Source organism: Halichoerus grypus, chromosome X, assembly GCF_964656455.1.
Source record: "Halichoerus grypus chromosome X, mHalGry1.hap1.1, whole genome shotgun sequence".
NCBI lineage: Eukaryota > Metazoa > Chordata > Mammalia > Carnivora > Phocidae > Halichoerus > Halichoerus grypus.
This window is the reverse complement of record NC_135727.1, coordinates 20,806,777-20,822,445: the sequence shown is the minus strand read 5'-3', so window position 1 is coordinate 20,822,445 and position 15,669 is coordinate 20,806,777. Positions and strand designations below refer to the sequence as shown.

At 44.8% G+C, this 15,669-nt stretch overlaps 1 protein-coding gene across 1 annotated transcript in view; it reads right to left on the bottom strand.

The window, feature by feature from the left end:
- Positions 1–6,834: 6,834 nt before the first annotated feature.
- The window catches only part of LOC118554172 (fibrous sheath-interacting protein 2-like), a 70,024-nt gene continuing 61,189 nt past the window's right edge, over positions 6,835–15,669 (bottom strand). The window contains exon 22 of the mRNA XM_078065250.1: positions 6,835–7,043. Within this exon, the coding sequence (XP_077921376.1) occupies positions 6,898–7,043 (146 nt within the window). The 3' untranslated portion in view covers positions 6,835–6,897. The remainder of the gene's footprint in view (positions 7,044–15,669) is intronic.

Here is a 15,669-nt window from a genome sequence, read left to right as displayed (position 1 = left end):
CAAGGATAATCTCCTTTACTTAAAATCAACCAATGGTAGATGTTAATCACAACTATGAAATACTTTCATAGCAAAACCTAGATTGATGTTTGACTAGTTGAGTACTTAGCCTGAGCCGAGTTGACACAGAAAAGTAACCATCTCAATTTATTGTTGTCCCTGGGGGAGGGGATCAGTTTCAGAGGTTCCCACTTGACTTTCCTCACCGTGACAGCTCTCACCCTACTGGCCCAGGGCCCCCGTGGGCATTACTCTCAAGCACCACCTCAGTCCCAGTTACACCCCTGAGGAGTAGGAAATGATCACTAGGTAGGTCTGCCGGCCCCCTGTGAGTCTTGTTTCAGGCCAGGACTTCAGTGATTACTCAACCCTGAAGCCCCCAGTCTAACTGGGCCGTGGTCATGCTTCAGGTCTCTAGGTATCAATGTCAACTTTGATCTTGAGCCCAGTATTCCTCAAATGTCCGACTATGTACACTGTGTATATACACTGAAGTTAGTGGGTATAGGTCCCGTTAGGGGAAGTACTGGGGGGGGATATTCGTCATTGTCCTTCCTTCTAGTGACCCAGCTACCTCTTCCAGGTCAGAAAACAGCTGAAGTCTGGAAATGGAGCAAGGAATTAGAGGACTTTTTATTGGGAAAGCTCCCTCACACCCCTGCGCCTCCACTGTTGTCTTTTTCAGCTTGTAGATCTCGATACCCTTGCTGGCTGTCCATCTGTATTATTCCTAGGGACACTTAGTCCATTTGCCATCTCTGCAACTCCTTGAGGGTAAAGCTTCCTTGGCTGCCCCTCAGGCCTTGTGGTTTGTTTTGGTATTTGTGGCCTCCTGGCTTCTGATGGGTGGCACCTCCACCTGGTCTCTCTTACTCTGGGCCCCAGCTCTGTGATGGTCTCTTGCCGCCATCCCTGGCCTACAGAGGAGGTCACCTCTGAATGTAGTGATGCTGGTGCCCCTTTTACCACAGCCTTCCTGATGGCCTTGGTAAATGAGGTGTCCTCTGCCTCCCGCTGAGCCCCCCACCCCGCACCGTGGAACACTACCCTCTCACGGGGTTTTTTACCTCGTGCAATTTATCCACTGCATCATGTGTGCTTCCCTCTGCCTTTTCATTCTTTCTTTTGCCGTCGGTCAAGGCAGCTCAGGCGTTTCTACTTTGCTCAGTGGTAGCCATCACTTTCTCCAGGCCTCTAAGAACCACTTAGTAGAGACTTTGTATCCCCTGTGGGTCCTTGCCAGGGGATTAAATCTCTATTTTGAGAATGTGCTCCCAAGTCTCTGAATTTTTGCTTTTCTGCCCCTCTTGATATAGCACCCTTGAAATCCAACCCCAGTGCTTCTGTGGCTCCTGTCAGTACCCGTCAGCTAATTCTTGCAGCTCTTTGGTGTATACTTTCTTCTCTTAATTAGGCTCAGGACTAACATGGCCAGGTTATGCTGGGATTTAACCCTAGTTATCAGCTTAGTAACCAGGAGAGGGGCCAGGCACAACTTCTTGGAGGGGGACGCGAGTGGCTTTGTTGGGGGAACAGGCTCTGCAGCATCTTCCAGCACAGAGGAAATGCTAGCTGTTAGGAGGGCAGAGTGGTCCCCTCTGCAAACTGAAGCCTGGATGGGGGTGTCCACAGAGCCAACACCCTGAGGAGTGTCTGGCCAGATGCTCCCACTCCATGTCTCAGGGTCCCAGGATTTCCCAACCACATGGAATCATGTGGCCCTGACTGGCACAAAGCAGACATGCCACATGTTAAATATTGAGTATTTGATCTCCTTTGAGTTCGGCCACTCCATTATGTTCTCCCTTGGTCTGCTCCTTCACTACAGGAGAAAGGGGCTTTGTGAGCTCCGGCAGAAGCCCTCTGGCCCTCACGCTTGGTCTTTAGCTCCTTATTAACTGTCCTCCATTTCCGTTCCCCGGCTGCAGGGCGTCCAGTACAACTTCACAGTGTCCAGCCATCTCCACCGTCTCTCTAGGTGTTATTCTTCTCGTGTATTTCGAAGATCTGAGTCACCACATCTGCCAGGCCATTCTCCCAGTGTTCCCAGGTTATCTCCGGAGAAATCCTGAGCAGTTGGACTGCCGTCCTGTGCCTGGGACCATCTGTCCCCCTCAGGACAGTGTCCATTCTGTCCAGCAGGCAATGCCTGATGTCAGAGGAGTCAAGGAGAGCTGCCGGACAGACTAGGTGCAGGTCTAAATCCTGTGGAGGAGAGCAGGAAGGGCGGAGCGGTGGGTAGGGAAGACCTTGGACTGTGCGGTGCAGTTCTAAGAACATCTGGCAAAGCAAATGCGTCTGTTGGGAGAGGCAGTCCACTGTAGGTCGTGAGCATCCTTGCACGTTCTTGGTGAGGGTTTTTAAAGCCAGGCTTATTGGTCTCCAAATACTGAGCCGTTTCTGTAGGGCAAGGTGACCACAGTGTGACTACCGTTTAACTGCTTGCTTCCCAGGGGAGGGACACTGGTTTGTTTGCTCAAAAAGTCCCAGGCCCTTGAGCCCGGGTTCCTCAGCTGCCATGCAACCCACTGCATGGGTGGCATCCGCCTGAGCCCATTGCATTGTCCTGTGGGACTTGGGACAGGGGGACCGGCACAACTACGCCAGTACTCCTGCTGATGCTGTTTGCTGTGCTGTAATACGCCGTCTTGTTCTAAGCCAGTAAGTCTCGCTGTCTACCTCCTGCCCCTGTGACGTGGTGACAGGTCTAGTCCTTGCTGTCCTTTGTGAGGCTGGACTTCTTCCCTGGTAGCATCTCTGACTCCCAAGTTGCCTGTGAAGGGAACCCCGCGTCTCACAGGAATGGCCTGTCTCAGTGTCCCTGCCACATTCGGGCACTGACGGAAGCTTGGCCTTCGTGGAGATGCAGGGCTAACGGATTGCCGTGGCCGCAGCCGGAGCCGCTCGTCACCCGCGCCCCCTGCAGTCGGCAATCTGAGAGGCGCACGTACACGCTGCAGCAGGCCAAGCCTGACACGAGCAGCCAGCAACGGGTTGTAGCGGATCCCTGGGAACCGTGAATGTTTCCTTGTTCCTTTAATGGATTCACTTCACACAGGACAGTTGGAATTCATTGGTGGGCAAATTCCCAGTGATCTCAAGGCTAAACAGCCACGTTGAATGAAGTGCTCTTTAAGGACGTTTTTCGGTTCTTGCCGTATCAGCTTTTCTTTCATGGTGGCCTAATTAACACCCTAGTCTGTCTGTCTGTCCCTTTTTGCTTCCTCTAACCTATTGGGGCATGTACCTAATAAGTATCTATCTCAGCAGTTTATGGACTCATTGAATCCGAAATTGGAGATAATCCTTATCTGGTACAGGACATCCCTCCTGTAAACATGTTTTGAAGCTCTTTGAAAGGAATAACCTGGTCATCATCTAAGTGGGATTCTAGTGAAGTGTAAAATGCTCTTCCCTGTGCTGTTAGGACCAAAGAATAAAGTTAAATGTTTCCTGATGTCTTTTATTTTATTTGAAAATGTAAACTTTGAAGACATAATTTGGGGTGTGATTATTTGCACTAGAAGGATTTAACCTAGCATTCTTCCTTTACTAAATAAGTGGCTCCTGATTCCTGCAAGTGTTACTGGAAACTGCATCATAAAATAGATAAGAGCAGGTCAGTTTTCAGTAGGAAATAATCAACAATTACATTTACGATAAGCATTTGGTGTTCTGTAAATTAAATATGACCAATAGTATGTCATCAAAGATACATTGGTCTCTAAATAAATCACTAAAAATACGGAAATGATGTGCCAGGTCCTATAAAGGGGCAAAACTGTATGACATGTTAATTGTTACTCTAAAGTATATGTGAAAAAAAAATTTTAAAAATAAAACATGTGTATCATGCAGATATATGGCTGTTGTGATTGTATATTTAATTTAAGGCCAGTATACTCTCTACAATGAACTTCAGTCAAAAATGTGACTACCTTTTGCCAGCTTAGGCTTTAGAAGAGTACCTTGGGGATGATTGGAGATGACCTAGCCTCTTTAAAGAAGCCATTTTAAAAAGTCTGAACTGATGTTTTCCTTTTCGTCATGCCTCAGAAGAAACTGAGGTATTAGACATCATTCCATTTGGCTTAGAAGAGGGTTACAAGTGGCTTAAGAAGTGATGTCAATGATGATTACGATGATGTTTCTTCAAGAGAAAGGCATTTATTAGCAAGTAGCTAACAACAGCAAAAGCCCTTCATGATTATTAAATCTCTAACTTCTTTGGATTTTTTATTAGTATGCCATATGATTACCAAATCATAAAGTATACTCTGGTTGTTGTCAGAGCACACATCTTACTTTGCAGGCTGGTTTTGCTTATTTCAAATGTGCATTTCTGTTTGTTTAGGTTGTCACTAATCCTTGTCATTTTCAGTGTCTATATAGCATTCTTTCTTGTTAATAGGCTGTCCAGTTCCCCCCACTTGGATTGTTTTAATTTTTCATCATGATTAATACTACTGTTATGAACATTTTTATACAGAGTCCTTTTAAAATTTTTCCTTTTGTATTACTCCCTCGGACTACATTCCCCAAGTTACCAGATCCAAAAGTGCAGACAGAACCATAGCTTGTCTTATTGTTAGATTGCTTTCCAGAAAGATCAAATTTGTGGAACCATCAGCACTGTAGAGTTCAAATATAATTTTTCCCCTACATTCTGGACAATACTGGTATTTATCATTTCCTTTTTTCTTCTCTGGAAGGTATATTGTGATAACTTCAGGTTATTCTAATTTGCATTTTCTTTCATTGCAAGTGAAGCTGTGCATTTTTACTTTTAGTACTTTCATCTATTTCTTTACATTTAGATGATTCCATCTCCAAGGAGTGTAGCTACTAGCTCAAACATGCTTAGTGTATTTTGACCAGCAGGCTTTGAATCACTATGGTAGGCATCTTTCCTCCCATTGTGGGGCTCGCCTTTTGGCATTTAGCTCATTTGACAAAAAACATTTGTTTAAAACGAGGTCCAACTTTATTTGAAGCTACAAATGCAACCGTAGAAACAGACCAAATCAGTGGCTTGAGGCAATAGTATCTGTCAAATAGCATGGTTGCATTCTCTCCTTCTTTTCTCACCTCCCTCCACCTCTTCCTTTCTCTGTTTTCTGCCTTTAGGAGGGATCCATTGATAAAAGAGATTGCTTCTGGAGAGCAGAGCCAGGTAGCAGCTAGAAGAACAGAGGTGAAAAGGCTTACTTTTCACCGCACCATTTGTACTTTTGACTTCCAAGCTGGATTTGTATTACTTATTAGTAAAGACAAATTAAATCCATATGTAAGATTAGTATTTGTCATTATTGTGAACCATTACAAAATGACTTTAAAACTTAGGCTGCTGCATGTGATGGATTTCAGTATGTAGGGGAAGGAATGAGGGAACAGATGAAGGCGGCCAACTTGGGAATAGGTGATATTTGGGCAGAACTGCCTGCCATTTTATTTGCAAAAGTTCAGTTAACGTAACATTTATGGACTATAGGTACAACATAAAAGAAATTTACTTGCCTGGAAATATTTCCCCAGGGAGTTTTGGATAAGGCTGGGACCTTCCTCTGACCTAACTTTTTGGATAAAGTTGGGGTATGAGAATGACTAGTTGAGTGATCCTCTTCCTGTTGACTGCATAGAGGGAGGCTGGAGTGGTGGTTTCAGTACCAGAGTGGTGTTTCTGTCTCATGGAAGCAGTTTCTAGCCAAGCACTGTGTTTGAAGCCAGTTGGCAGGTACAGGTTCTGATTTGCTCTTTGTGATTCCTTGACTTTGGTGTTCTAGAAGGGACCTATCCTTTCTCCATCAATGGAGTTTTTTTTTTTTTTAAGATTTTATTTATTTGTCAGAGAGAGATCAGAAGCAGGGGGAGCGGCAGGTAGAGGGAGAAGCAGGCTCCTCACTGAGCAGGGAGTCTGATGCAGGACTCGATCCCAGGACTCTGGGATCATGACCTGAGCCAAAGGCGGACGCTCAACTCACTGAGCCACCCAGGTGTCCCCATCAATGGAATTTTGGCAAGTGCAGGAGCAGAGATATGACTGGAAAGCATGAGCTCCCTCTGGTCACTTCAGTGGTTCATGTGTCTTGAAGGGGCCAAGAGGGTAACTGGAGGCTTCAAAACCCCTCTGAGGAGTCAGATCCTTGCCTTGCCCTAGGTATTTGTGGATAGACTTTGGAACTGAACTTTCAGGGAATTCTTCTCCTGATCTGAATGGGCTACTGCCCATGAAGCCATGTACTAACTAGACTGACACTATCGAATGAAGGAGCTGCTAGCTCCACATGGCTATTTAAATGGAGATAAAATGAAAAATTCAGTTCTTTACTTATACTAGTGACTAAATAGCCATGTGGAGCTAGCGGCTACTGTACTGGAATGAAAATTTGGCCAGAGGGAGTATATCTATATATCTATGTGTGTGTGTACGCCATTTCCGTCATCATAGAAGATTCCATTAGACAACACTGAATTAGATCATTCAGGCATGGTGGCTTTATATGCAGCTCTGGGACCAGAGGTGAAAGCCTTCCTGGTGCTTTCCAGACCTACCTGCCCTTTGAGGATTGCCTCAATTCCAGCTCCTTTTGGTTTTAAGTTAGTCTTCTCTTCCCAGCAAGGCGTCAGTGCCCTCAAGAGCAGAGATTGAGTCCCACTGGCAGATGTATCTCGATGGGAGGCACAGTCCCTCTTTTTGTGCCAAATGCCTATCAGAAGCATTTATCAAATCCTTCTTTTTTCCAGCCGCCTTTTTGTACATTCTTTGCTCTTATTTATTTATAAGAATTTAAAAGTATTTATAAGAATCAGTGTGTAGGACACAATGTCATGTTTTAAAAACCATTTATTTTTTTTTGAGGAAGGTCAGCACCTTTATTGATGTTAGCTGTCGCAGTCTCAGCTTCTGTCCTGGTGAGGGGGGGGTGGGGGTGAGGAAGATTTGGAAACATTGGCATTAGATCTTGAAAATACTTTGGACAGAGCTGATGATACCTTCTTCATCATTTCAGAACCCTGTTTGGAAGTACTGGGCTTATCAGCATCTGTGAACAAACCAAAAGAGAAATCTGGTCATTTATTATTGGGCTTTCCAATTAAGGCTGTCAGGCTGGGGTTGATGATTTAGGATTCAGAAAGAAGCATTTATATAATGACTTTTGAGTTTTAAAGTGCTTTCACAAAGAGTCTTCTTTTAAAGTTTTTTTAAAAAAGATTTTATTTATTTGAGAGAGAGAGTGAAAGCATGATTGCGGGGGAGGGTCAGAGGAAGAAGCAGACTCTCCGCTGAGCAGGGAGCCCGATGCAGGACTCGATCCTGGGACTCCAGGATCATGACCTGAGCTGAAGGCAGACACTTAACCGACTGAGCCACCCAGGCGCCCCCCCTCCCTTTTTAAAAGTTTTTAATTTTCATTCCTGGGTAGTTAATACACAGTCGCATATGACTTTCAGGGATACAGCATAGTGATTCAACAATTCTATATATTACTCAGTACTCATCATGATAACACACTCTTTATTTGCTCCTTCTGAGCCCCCTGGGAAGGAAAGCAGAGACATTCAGTGAGGTTGGATGCCTCATGTCAGAGGCCTTAGTCGGCACTAGAGCCCAGGCGCTGGTGCGCAGCTCTGTGCTCCCTGCACGTGACGCTTCTCAAGCCCGCTCAGCAGTACCTTCTCCCTCATCCAAAACAGCCTGAGGAGCTGATTCCACACGAAAAAGTAACTTCCAGTTCTCAACAGTGTGAGCATCCGTTTCAGAATGTCCAGGTAAAAGCAGCAGTGCATTAAAAAAGGTTATCGTTTCTGACTTGCTTTGGGTAAATTTTCAGTTGACTGACCCCAAATGATCTGTTTGTTGTGTGAGCTATAAAGGACTTGTGTGGCCAATAAGAGTCTCCATTTGGACCCATTTTTTCTGCACCACTTGTTTTGTGCAAATCATCTCATAGTTTATGTTAACAGAATGATTAAAGGACAGAAATGAGCATTTATCTGTGTTGCTGATGCATCATGACAGGATGTCATGAAAAGACACAGGGCAATAAAGCACAGACTTTCTTGTTTCCAGTAAATGACAAAGTTCTCCTCTAGCTTTTGCAGTTATCTAGCTTTTAATCTCCAGCCACATAACCTTGGGAATCTCAAGAATCTATGATTAAAAGTAAGGTAGGAGACAGCAAATTTGCTCCCAAATAAGGGGAAAAAGTTTAGCTTTTCAAAGTAATAATGCAGTACTGGATTGTGCTAGTAGTTGACAAAATAAGAACCACCTAGAAATTAGTCAGGAAAAAGTCAAAGTCTGCAGAGGCAAAGACAAAGGCTTGAATGGAGAGATCTACAGTCTGAAAAAGCAAGCCAACGACTTTTAGTTACAGGATTGAGGCATGCGCTACAGGGCCATATTCTGGAAATCTCACTGAAGGGGAAAGATGAAGATTTGTTTTTGCAATCTGAAGATCTTGTTAAGAATGCAGATGCCTGGATCCCATTTCCCAGAGATACGAACTGGGCTGCTCTGGGGAGGGGCCAGGATTCTGTATTGATAGTAAGCATCCTGGGTGATCATGACACAAGCGAGCCATCACTGAACAACACTTTGGGACACTGCCCTGGGACATGGTGCTTCACAGGGTGGATGTGAGAAAAGCACTTAGCAGAATGCCTGATAAATGTTACTGCTAGGAACTGTCACCCCTTTGCTGGGAGGTTCAGCTGAGAACTGCATACCAATTTGCAAATCACAATCTATATACATAGTAATATTATTGCAACCCCATATTGGTGCCAGAGGAGGGTGCAAGGCAGGAGCCACTCACTGCAGGGGGAGTGAATATATTTAGAATGACATCACTGAAAGCTTTATTAGAAAATCATAAATATGTTGTACCTGAAGTGTCATCATTTGAAGAATACAGGCCGGCCAGAGCACTTTCGCATTGATAGAGGGTGATAAACTGCCAAGACAGAGGTGAAATACTAGCTTAAGCCTCTGTCCTTTGTTAGACAGCAAACACCAGAAGTACCTAGAAACCCTCAAGGGACAAAGCACAACCACGTGGCATTTGTACACCCCAGTGGTGGTGCTCTGCAGTCTCGAAGACTAATTCTCTGGGATTTTGGCTGTTCCTAGGCATGACTTCTCATGATTTTTGCCAATTATGACACCCAGGATTGGCCCCAGGCTTGGACATGCACTGCCCCTTTAGGATCATTTCAAGGGCTCAAGTGTCCCAGGTTGCAAAAAATGCCAGCCATGCGTGCCCCCGTCCCCTCCTGGGGCTTGGAATAAATGACATGTTTTAGATACTTCTCTGAGAGAAGATAATGGTGGGGGGGTTCTTTAGGGGAGAAGGGGGAAAAGGGATGTCCAATTCACTACCCCAGTCTTCCTTTAAATAGTTCTTAACAGTTGTGAGATGTGGAGCAAGTCAGTGGCCATGTGGGGCTGCAAGAGCATGGAGGCGGTAGGGCACGGACAGTGGCTCGGATGCTGGCTCTGCTCTATGGACCTTTATCACCACCTAGGATGCAGAAGCGGCCTGATCCCAGAAGGACAGGCTGCAGGGTAGCCACTCCATGGTGGCAGCAGTTAAAAAGGAAATAGCAAATCCATGAACTGAGGCATAAATGCATGCAAGATGAGAGAAGTTGTGTTTTATATTGATGGGGCAGAGTATTATTGTAAAAGTTGACTCTAATTCTTCTAAGAGGATTCGAGGCAGCTTATGGATTAAGACATTGCAAAATAGGATATTTAAAGGGATCAACCAGGACAGGGACAATCTAAAGAACTGGTTCTCAACACTAGCAGCACAAGAGAACCATCTGGATAAATATTAAAAATAGGCATGCTTTGGCCCCAACCCAATTGAACAGGAACCCCTGAGGGTGGGGCAAGCATTTATCTGTTTTCTAAGTTATCCAGGTGACTCTAACGTGCAGCCAGGCTGAGCGCTCCTGATCTAAAGGAAGGTGGGGGGTGGGTACTTCTGAATGGCCTGACATGAGTAGGTAGAGTCAATGGTTTGCAATGTTGGCTATCCATTAAAATCACCTGGGCAGCCTTTAGAACTCCCCAGGCCCAGGCTGCAACCCAGACCAATCAGAATCTCTGGGGCTGAGGCCTGGGAATCCATTTTTAAAGTTTGCCAGGTGATTCCAATGTGCAGCCAGGATCGAGAACCTCTGCTCTGTGTAGTAGTTCCCAAATATGGCTATACATCTGACTAATGGGGAGAGGGCTAGGGAACTCCCAACACGGAGATTAAATTTGGTTCTGATGGCTAAGGCTGTTCTTTCAAAAAAATGTTTGTTGGGCTTCTACTATATTTCAGTCCCGTGTTAGGTGTTGGGCATACAGTTATGAACAAAACAAACAAAGCCCTTGCCATCATGAAGCTTATATTCAAGTGAATATAAAGTCTACCAGAGGATGAGAACAGGAATATTTGTCTGCTTTCTTTACTGCTGAATCTCCGGTGCCTGGCACATAGTAGGCACTTGATAAAAAACTGTTAAATGAATGAATGGTTGACTGAATAGTGACTTAAGTGCTGTGAAGAAAAATAAAGCAGGGTAAGGGAGGATAGTGTGTGTGTGCCCATCTTACATGGGGTGGTCACGGAAGGCCTCACAGAGATGGTGACTTTTGAGCAAAGACTGGAAGGAGATGGGGGAGGAAGACACACAGCTATCTGGGGATAGTTGTGTCCCTGGCAAAGGAAGAGCAAGTGCAAAGGCCCTGAGGTGAAGCTTGCTTGGCAGTTTAGGGGAGCAGTAAGGAGGCCAGTGTGGCTGGAGGAGTGACAGTGAGTGGACAGAGGGGTAACAGAGTGACATACGGGTAATGGGGGTTGGGAAGAGAGAGGGTGGGCAGCTCCTATAGGGCCCTGTAGACTACAGCAAGGCCTTTGGCATTAAGGGAAACATGATGGCTTCTTTTTCTGTGTCTTGACACTGGAGAGTGTATGTATTCATGTGTACAGTGACTAATGTTTACCTGGAGCTGAATGCAAGCAGGAATTTCTGTGCTACTCGATAAAGAATGCTGAATATCTTAATGGATCAGGCCTTTAACTATAATTTACAATGGGAAAAAACTCAGCAAGCAAGAAGGACAATCAGCAAAAGGAGTCACAATGAGCCAGGGAATCAGCTTGGCAATGGAGAAGCCTGTCAGCAGGCCTCCAGACTGGCCTCTAAGTGATGCCTGAGGTTGTCAAATAGATGTTACTATTGCTAAATGAGAAGTGTCTAGAAAACCGATGAGGGGTGTATGAGAGGGTGTGTGTACACGCACACTGGGGAGTGGTTAGAGTAAACCTAGAGGAAAGCAAAAGTGATACAAAACAGAGAAGAGGGTCCAGGCAGATCTATGGCTTCAGCCATTATTGGAAACTTCCTAAGAGCGCCTTAGGGAAGGGGAATTTCTTGGGATCACACTGAGGAGTTGGCCAGACATTTGGAAAGCTGCCTATGAAGGGTCAGTGCTCAGGGACATTTGGAAGTCGTTGGAATCAGCACTCATTTCCCTCAAGCAGTGCCCCTTCCTGGTCAAAGCATCTGTTCTCCCCCTGCCCTCACCAGGCCCCTTGCCTGGGCCTACCTGTTCAGCTTTCCTCTAGAGGCCACAGGGACCAAACTGAGTGGCGTTGTTCTAAGGTGCTAAGGGGGCTATGGCTTACTTTGTGCATTTGCAGAAGGACAATAACCCAGCTGTGAGGATTTCCATGAAGGGATTTTCAGGCACCTGGGGTTGGCCCCAGCTGGGAGGGATTTGTGTGTGGGAAGATGTGAACAAGGGAATGGTTCCTGAGGCCCCTCAAAGCACGACACACAAGCAGTCCCTTATTTGAAGGGAGTCCCTTATTTCTGTAAGGGCTTCACTAGCCACAATAAGGGGCCAGTGAAAAATATTTACCTTAATACTACTTGCATTCTCCAGATCTGGATATTCAAAACTTTCTGTGGTCAAAATACAATATTGGAAAATAGTTATTTCAGAGATATACAAATTTTGACACAAAAATTACCTCAATAGTTTTATCAAAGAATTGCAGAAATTAGGCAAACAGAAAAAGCTGAAAAGAGGTGAGATTCCCTAGAATTCTGGGCACAGGTCTTGACTCTTCACTCCCAAACTGGGAAAGATGGGGCATGATGTGGTGGGAAGAGCACCAGCCAGAACATCAGGAAAGGCAGGCCTTACAACTAGCTTACGCATCCTTGCACAACAACTCTGTGGGCTTCTTTGTTCATCTGTAAAATGAGAAATTAGGCCATGGGTGATTTCTAAGGACCCCCACAGCTCTCTGGTTGTAGACAGTTGAAAAGAATTGAATGAGGCTGCCAGCTAAAGGAATGCTAGAAAGGAAGGTGGCTGGTCTTAGGAAATGGTTAACTTCCTGTGAAAATCAGGAGAGCGCTGAGGCATTATCCTGAATTCCAGGAGACATCGGCGATTGAAATTTGGCCTAAGGAGGTAGAAATGATACCAAGAGGGAAGTTTCCAAAAGACCCACAGCGAGGGAGGGAGCGAGTAGTAAAAGGGGCAATGGACTTGTTTGGAGTCAGAAAAACTGTGTTTGAATCTTAGCTTAACCATCTAAAGCTCTGTGAATACGGTAAGTTCTAACTTCTCTGACTCTGTTTCCTCATATGTACAATGGGGATGTGACTACTTTCTCACAAGAGGGCCAGGTGAAGTAATGTGTATTTGATATACATTTTATACATGTGTAATCATAAAGGACCAAGATGAGAAGATTCTCTCTGGATTAACCTTTGGGCCAAGAATTCTAGAAAAAATACAGTAAAACCTCAGTTACCTTGAATATGAGAGAGATCCCATTACTTGAATTATCTGATGAAATTGGTTAACCAGAATATCCACTCAATTTTATTATCAGTTGCTAGTTGTTCAAAAGTGTCTGAATGTACTTTCCTATTTTAGGAAGTCTTGTATACTGTACATATTTGAACTGACTTTTTTTGGTGATTGGGGCCATTTGGGTTTATCTGGGCCATCATTCCAATATAATTTTCAAGCATCTAGGCTAAATGCATGGCATCCCTTCTAGATATATCTAAGAAGTTGTTTTGATAAAGAGGGAATGGAAACATTCCAGGTACTTGAGAGTTCCAGATGGTCAGAGTCAAGTTGAGATTTTATTGTCTCTTCTGTGAAACGAAGAATTTGTATTGCCAGCCCTGACCTCCCCACTGAATTCTAGACTTAACTATCCAACTGCTCATGTGATCTGTGCATTTGAGTGTCCAATGGCCTCAATCTCACACAGCCCAAATGGAATTCTTGTTCCCTCCACCTTCAGTCCACTGCCTGTCTCACCACATGGTACCACAAGCCACTTAGTTGCTCAAGCCAAAATTGTAGGAATCATCCTTGATTTTTCTGTTTTCCTCACTTCCCACATCCACTCCATTAGCAGTTCCTGCTGATTCTACCTTCAAAATACATTCTGTATCTGTTCACTTTTACCACCTCCATGGCTATACCCCTAGTCCAGGCCACCATTATTTCTTGGCTGGATTATTATGAAAGCCTCCTAACTGTTCTCCCTGCTTTAATCCTATCTCTACTTAGTTCACTCTCCAAATAGTAGCCAGAGGGATTTATTTAAAAAAATTCATAAATTAGATTATATCACTTCTCTGCTTAAAATCCCCCACAGGATTCCTACAGCAACCCAAAAGTAACCTACGCTCATTTCCACTGTCTATAACAGGCCCTAACATGATCTGACCCCTAGCTATCTATCTCTCTAACCTCATCTCATACCACTTTCCTTCTCACTGGGCTCTAGGCACTGGCTTTATTCTTTTCCTCTAACATGCCAAGCTCATCCCATCCTAGGGTCTTTGCACTTACTGTACCCTGTGCCTGGGATCCTCTGCTTCCAGATCTTCCTGTGGCTGCTTTCTTTTGTCATTAAGGTCTGATGTTTCTGAACTTCTTGGATCAGACTAATCTAGCCAGCCACTCTCTTTTCTTCTTATTCACTCACGAATTCCACAAATACTTACTGAGTGCCTACTGTGTGCCTGTTTTCTAGGTATGTGGGGATATAGTGGACAGACAAAAATCCCTCCCCGCATGGAGCTAAATTCTAGGGGAAGGAGACAGTCAACAAACAAACAAAAACATACAATCTATCAGATAGTATAAATGCTAGGGAACGAATTAAAGCAGGGCAGCAGGATAGGGAGTGCTGGGGTTGCAATTTTAAAGAAGATGCTCAGAGGGGGCTTTACTTAGAAGATGATATTTAAGCAAAGATCTGAAGAAGGTGAGAAGTGAACTATGCAGATACCTGGGAAAAGAATGTTTTCAGCAGCTCAGTAAGTGCAAAGGTTCTGAGAAAGGAGAATGCCTGGCATGTCTGAGGGTGTGTGTGGCTGGAGTGGAGTGATTAAGAGGGGATCATAGGAGAGGTGGTCAGAGAGGTCATGGGGAGGGGGGAATGCTGTCCAGACCATGTGGAGCCTTGTAAGCCACTGGCTTTTACCCTGAGATGGCGGGGTACTTATTTTTATCTAGATTTATTGTGTTTATATTGCCCCCTGGCTCCCAAGTTAGAATGAGGGTAAGGACTTTGTCTCTCTTACTCATGGCTTTATCTCCAGAACTCAGAACAGTGTCCAGCACAAAGAAAGTGCTCAGAGAATCTTTGTTGAACGTGATTGAATGAACCAACTGGACAGGTGCAATATTACCAAAGGATATAGGAACTAAGCATAATGTAGTGCAATGAAGTTGAGGAAAACAATGCAATGGATTCAGGTTTAGGAGACTTAGGATCTATACTCTGACTCAATGTATGACCTTGGACAAGTCACTTCCCCACTCTGAACCTCAGGCTCTTCATCTTTAAAGTGAGGTTATAGTAGATGGCTTCTTTCTGGCTCTAACAGCCTATGATGATTCCATACTGCAGGCTGCACACCATTGATACATTATCTCATCTTCTGACTATGACCTGTTCATGGAATTCTGGCAAACTTAACAATACTCTATGGTTCATCTTTTAATACATGTTTCCACTTACAAATGGAGAGGATAGCTTTCTTGAGTAACCTTTTGAGTGGGTTGCAGGCTTGAAATAATCAAGGTCAACTCCAGTCCTGCAGTTTGTATTTCAAGGCCACCTTTATAGTAAACATTACAGTCCCAACTTTAGGCCAGTGCTGCCACTGTGAGAACCCATTGATCCTTTGCAGTTTAAAAGAATAAGGGACCAGGGCGCCTGGGTGGCTCAGTCCGTTGAGCGTCCACCTTCGGCCTTTGGCTCAGGTCATGATCCCAGGGTCCTGGGATCCAGCCCCGCATCGGGCTCCCCGCTCAGTGGGGAGTTTGTGTCTCCCTCTCCCCCTGCCCCTCCCCCTTCTCATGCTCTCTCTCTTTCTCAAATAAATAAAATCTTTTAAAAAAACCCCTGGGATTCAACAGTCTTGCACAATTCACAGCACTCACAGATCTGTACGTCTGAAACAAATAATACATTATATGTTAAGAAAAAAAAAAAGAAGAAGACGATAGCCGGAGGGGAAGAATGAAGGGGGGGAAACGGGAGGGGGAGACGAACCATGAGAGACGATGGACTCTGAAAAACAAACTGAGGGTTCTAGAGGGGAGGGGGGTGGGAGAAT